General features: G+C 31.9%; 1 protein-coding gene across 1 annotated transcript; it reads left to right on the top strand.

Annotated features, from left to right (window-relative positions):
- Positions 1-567: 567 nt before the first annotated feature.
- Positions 568-2,616, top strand: LOC145976601 (uncharacterized). Its single transcript, XM_083107831.1, has one exon. The coding sequence runs from the start codon at positions 568-570 to the stop codon at positions 2,614-2,616; it is 2,049 nt and encodes a 682-aa protein (XP_082963957.1).
- The last annotated feature ends 3,559 nt before the right edge of the window (positions 2,617-6,175 follow it).

The raw sequence follows: 6,175 nt of genomic DNA, 5'->3' as shown, positions 1-6,175 counted from the left end.
AAATAATTTCTTCTTAAATATCAGTCCTTGTTTTGCTACCTAAAATATATAAAAATTATTGTAATATAATCAGTACATACTTATTCAGATGCCTCATTTATTGTATCTCTAGTTAGCACAGGCATCCACAAATTATAACCATTAACTATAGTTACACACATATATATATATACGTGCATAGTAATAATAACAAATATATATATATATAAAGGAAAAGAAACAAAAAAAGGGGAATTATAATAAATAGATATACATAAAACATAATACCATATAATTACGAACAATATATATATATATTGTATATATATTAAAAACAATGCTACAAAGATACCTATTATGTATTCAATTTTTAAATATAGAATTTTTTTTTTTTTTTTTTTTGCATGGAAATATATACACTTATATATATATGTCTATACAATTATACTATAATCACAATATGCTAAGCGACAATTATTCACTATTAAATATCCATAAAATTGTATTGATCATTCAAGTAATCATATAACATAATATATATATATACTGCTACCACATATACTGAAATCATCATTATTTCAGACCACCATGACGCCTTTAGTCCTAATAACCTTCTTATGCGAAACCGCTGCTCTTATCGGATTCGATTGCGGAGGACAACACCTCAATATCACCGCTGTCTCTTTACTTGATGTTGGCGAATGTGACTTGAACATACGAAAACCCAATACCACCGATGTTCATATTCAACTATTGCAATTGTCCGACTACAGCTATACGGAAGTCATACAATGTAAAGTGGAAATATCCAGGAATATATACCATTGCGGCATGCATTCACATATCTCTGCTGTTCACAATGGAAGAGCCGATTATGTGCATGAGACTGGATACACTCAGTGCCTAAGGATGTTTCAAGACGGAACTATTTCCTTGGGAGACAACACCCTTGTCGCTGGCATAAAAGCAAATCAGACGACCTATCGAAGTATCACCTTGGTGGGCCGCGTACAAGTTGACGGATACTGCAAGGGATCCCAGTACAACGATCCATACGGAACATGGGACGACGTAGTCGTCCAAGCTGCTGTGAAAATATCACTAAAATCTTCCTACGTTCCCGTACAATTGAATACTGGAAGAATTAAATTAAAATCTGGAACAGTATGTAAACTCGTTGACAGCTACTGTTTAGACGCTGACGACGGATACACCTACTGGAAACCTATGCCTACGGATACTTGTAATTTTCAACAATATGATGTCCTCTACGAAGGACCTGCAAATAAAATTTCTGAAGACATCTCCAAGACAGATACACCAATCATCTATAGTCTTGTGACTCAGGAAATCACTTTCGCCCTTATGAAAACCAAGGAAATACCTCTATGTGGTTATACTCTCCTGTGCACGGAACACCCGAAATTATTCATTCTTGAAGCTAAACCTGGCAATACATTTGCTAATCGGAAAACTATTCCTGTCAATAATCTTGACATCTTTACATACATGAACTCCAAGTTCGTGTATATAGAAAAACACGTCAAACAACAGATGACTTCTCTTTACAATAATGTCATCTTGCAAAAATGTGAACTAGAAAGACAAATGATTACCAATGCCTTGTCTTTCGCTACACTCCAACCAGATGAATTTGCCTATCGATTAATGAAAGGACCAGGATATATGGCTGTTACCACAGGAGAAGCTGTACAAGTAGTCAAATGTATCCCTGTTGAAGTAATGGTCAGAAAAACGGAGGAATGTTATGCTGAACTTCCTGTCACGGTGCGCAATCATTCTCTCTTTCTTACCCCCAAGTCAAGAATCATCACCAAAATCGGTAACGAAAGAGAATGCAGTGTAGAACTTCCTACGCTGTACAGAATCGAGGATACATGGGTCCAACTCACCCCTAGTATTCAGGTTAGACAGCTACCACCTCAACAGCTACAACCTATGGCTGCTCTAACCTGGAGATACCTCACTCCGGGATCCTTAGCTACCAGTGGAATCTACTCCGAAAAGGACATAGAAAAGCTAAGAAATCATATTATGTTCCCAGCCGAAAAGCCAGCTTTACTCAATGCCGTTGCTAGAGGACTAACTGGCCACTCCATGAACACCGAAGGAATCTCAGTATATAATTTGCTGGATGAAAATTCTCTAAATAAAATTGTCGAAAGCACAGCCTCACGGATCTGGAAAGGATTCATAAACTTTGGATCAGCCACAGCAGGACTTGTCGGAATCTTCATGATCATCCGCTTAGTCAAGCTTGTTATCGACACCGTCATCCATGGATACGCTCTCCATACTGTATATGGTTGCAGCCTTCATTTAATCGGAGCCCTGTGGAGCTCTCTTGCAAACTTGCTACTCCATCTGGCACGAGAATCTTCTAAGAAATCTGGAGATGATAACCGAGACGATCAATCACCTGGCAGGGGAACGAACCTTCAAACCTCCAACATCGATCCCACTGCGCCTCCGGAAGTAGTCACTCAACAACTTCCTCCAGCCAAACCTCCAAGGACGATGAGACCTTGCCACGAGGAAAACGCCAAAAACGTAAATATGCCTACATCATATACAAACTTAAGAGACCGCTTAAACACTTTAAATGAAGATATCTAATCTCCCTAGACCAAAATCCTCCGAAAACAAGTGGATTTTGTTCTTATTAGGGGGGAGGTGTTACGTCCCGCAACAAAAATTTTAAATATTACTTTGTAGTATAACATCAAGAATTTATCATCTTATATAATTTTTAAATATTACACATATTCACTATAAATTCATATCACTATATATATATTATATATAATTTGCCGATATTCATATTATCTAGTTATCCTATATAACTAAAAACCTAGTAAACTACCAGTGCTAACCGAATAGCTGGATTTACAGAAATATGTTAATCGAATAAAATTAATATATTTCAACTTTATTCAGGAAAGAAATAGATTTGAAATCGTGTTATTAAAATTATTTTGAATAATGCAAACTGTGTTAAAAGCGTTCGCGACAAAATTCATATAAATCATTATATGAAAGTTAGTAGAAAATTTATCATTTCAAATATCTATTAATATATATATATGTAACCAAAAATCTAGGAAAATATACTATATTACACCTGCAGTAATCATGCATGCAAAATAATTATACATTTTAAATTAATTACAGAAAAGTGAACATAACTGTTATATAAAACACTATAATAATTAATTCCTTTAGTCAAAAAGAAGACAATTTAAAATTCTATTTTTAAATTCAAGCAATTTATATTGTTAGAGCAAAAATATCGTAACGGAAAATACGTTCATATAAGTACATATACTTACTACACTGTAAAATCCCATAAAATTCCCTTTACAATAATATACAGAAATATTTATGGACCAATCAAGCACCTCATAAAACATAACTCTTCTCCTGGAAATTATAAAATAATGTTAGAAACAATTTATTTAAAGACTAAGTAAAAACACTTTTAATTATAAAATAATACTTACCTAAAATCTTTTAACGATTGATCTTATCGCCCTATACGGATCACTTCGATGGACGATGTAACTGGACTGCCGTAAGTGGGATGCGGCTATTGCAAATTTTGAAACCTGGGAGAAATATAATTAAATTAATATTTGGATGAATCGAGACATAACCTGTTGGCAAAAATGCCAACAAATATCCTGAAAGCAAGTCTAAACAGAAGGAATATTAATATAAAAGATTAATAAAAAATTATCAATAATAAAAGAAAATTTATAAAATTAATTTTGTGCTCCAAAACAGTGTAAAAACATTTTGTAAAAATTACATTATCTAATTAGAACCAACATATCATAAGTATCTGCAAACGATGAAATTCATTTGTACAAGAGAAAAGTAACTCAAAGAATTTGTTGCTCGTTTTAAACTATTAAAAATCGACACTTTGTCGGCACAAAGCTTAAAATACTATATATATATATATTCACTATTAGAAAGTAATTTTTCTCAGAGTCTTGATATCTGAAAATTATAATAAAAGTATAAGAAGAGTTACTATAAAGATTATTGAGTAACCCATTTAAAATATAATTCATACTTACACACTTTTTATAACCCTATATAAATATATATATATATATATATATATATCCTCTTCCTAACGATATAAGACAGTTCGTCATAAATAAGTAGCAAGAATTCCAAGTCCTAGCAGCTGAAAATAACAATCCAATAATATTTGGCCGTATGAAAAATTAACTTGACATAAAATACATAAAAACATTAATCCATACAAAATCTATTATCATTATAAAAATTTTTAGTTAATCAAAACTAATGTATTAATGTAATTAAAAAGGTATAATATTTTACAGATGTGTATAATCCTATAGTAATGAAGAAAATCAAATAGTAAAATAAGTATGATAAATCAAATATTAATACACTCAATTTTAACAACAAATATATTAAATTAAATAATAACTACAAAAGGAAAAATTCAGTAAGAATAAAATTTTTATACATAACTCTTTCTGCATACAGAATAATAAGTCACCCTATAAACATAGCCTCACTCGGTTGTCCACCGGGTGTCTCAGTATTTTCATCACCTAACGAACACGCTATACAGAGAAATAAAATATATTTATTAGTAAAATTTCCTTAGAAATACATTTCAACAATAACCTACACGTGAATTCATATTCAAAATACATTACTCAATTACAAATATAAAAATTCATATATATACATATATAAACAAATATACTTACCGTATAGATGTTTTGCGTGGCAGCCCTATTGAATAATTAAAAGAGGCTCACTTCGTACACCCATTATCTACGGAAAACCCATAGGCTTGTGCCTTTCCAATTATATGTATATATATATACATATATAAAAACCTACATAAAGGAAAATCATATTTTAATAAATCGATTAATAGTAAATAATAACGCCAACAATACTTACTAAGCCTTCTCTAACATATAATAAAGCATAATCGAATGGTTAAACCGATCGAGACTTATACGTGAGACCTCAATAGGTAGTACGTGAAAGTGAGAGAGACCGAACTATCGGGCGGCCCGCGCGAGCGAGAGAGACAGCGCTATACGTAATCCCGTATGCAAGAATTAATGAGAATTAAATCGCGAAACAAGCTCAGACCAACTTATCACCCTTGTTATTAATATATATATATATAATTATTAATAAAAATAACAAGGTGAGTTGGACACACAAAATTTGTAGTCATAAAAAACATGAAATATATTCTTATATACTTTTAATTATTCATACAAGCATATGTACTCTAGCTACCTAAATACAATAATTTTCTTTCTTTATTAACGACAAACCTAAAACTATAGGTAAATGCGAATAAAATATGATTTTATATGCGTGAATTAATAAGTCGGTCAGGCGGTCAAGGCTAAGGATGTGCGGTGCGTTATCTACTGACACGCGTCAATGTATCTTATCTCCCTTGATACTTACGGCGTTCATGCACTAGACTTCAGACCAAGGAGACTTAGAAATAATATTCTTTTAAAATCAAGGCGTGAAATAAATTTCGGACCGACCTTTTTGCTTTGACCATTAACACGCATGGTTATTAATAAATATATATTGTAATATGTTTTACTAAGTTATTAAGTTGTAAATCGTAGGAGAATACGTTACACATATACATACGAAATTTAAAAGGCGAATTATAAGAACAATATAACCGACAATAAAACATAAATCTAACGACGTAAAAGATATGTCAAAATAAATTAAAAGGATTAGAACATAAAATTGAAATCCAACAAATGTACAATCTTATAAAATTTAGTAAAACATGGTTTAGTACGTACGAATAATCGAGCTAAATTATAAATCTTCTTATATGTGCCAAAGGCTAAGGCTAAGCCGAACGCGGTGCGTTATCGGTTGGCGCGTGCCAATAATCTTATCTTCCACTATGTCTCAACATACGCGCCCGAGTCTAGAGACAAAGAGGACTCGAGAATAATCGAATATTATAAGAAGCACTTTTTATTGTGTTACGTCCCGCAACAAAAATTTTAAATATTACTTTGTAGTATAACATCAAGAATTTATCATCTTATATAATTTTTAAATATTACATATATTCACTATAAATTCATATCACTATATATATATTATATATAATTTGCCGATATTC

This window comes from Camponotus vicinus, unplaced genomic scaffold (genome assembly GCF_025532165.1).
Source record: "Camponotus vicinus isolate PSW18456_S1 unplaced genomic scaffold, iyCamVici1.0 SCAF_9, whole genome shotgun sequence".
NCBI lineage: Eukaryota > Metazoa > Arthropoda > Insecta > Hymenoptera > Formicidae > Camponotus > Camponotus vicinus.
The sequence above is the reverse complement of the archived record's forward strand: the minus strand, read 5'-3'. Positions and strand labels throughout refer to the sequence as shown.

Excerpts from the sequence above, each read along its gene's own strand:
- LOC145976601 (XM_083107831.1), top strand. The coding sequence starts at position 568 with ATGACGCCTTTAGTCCTAATAACCTTCTTATGCGAAACCGCTGCTCTT.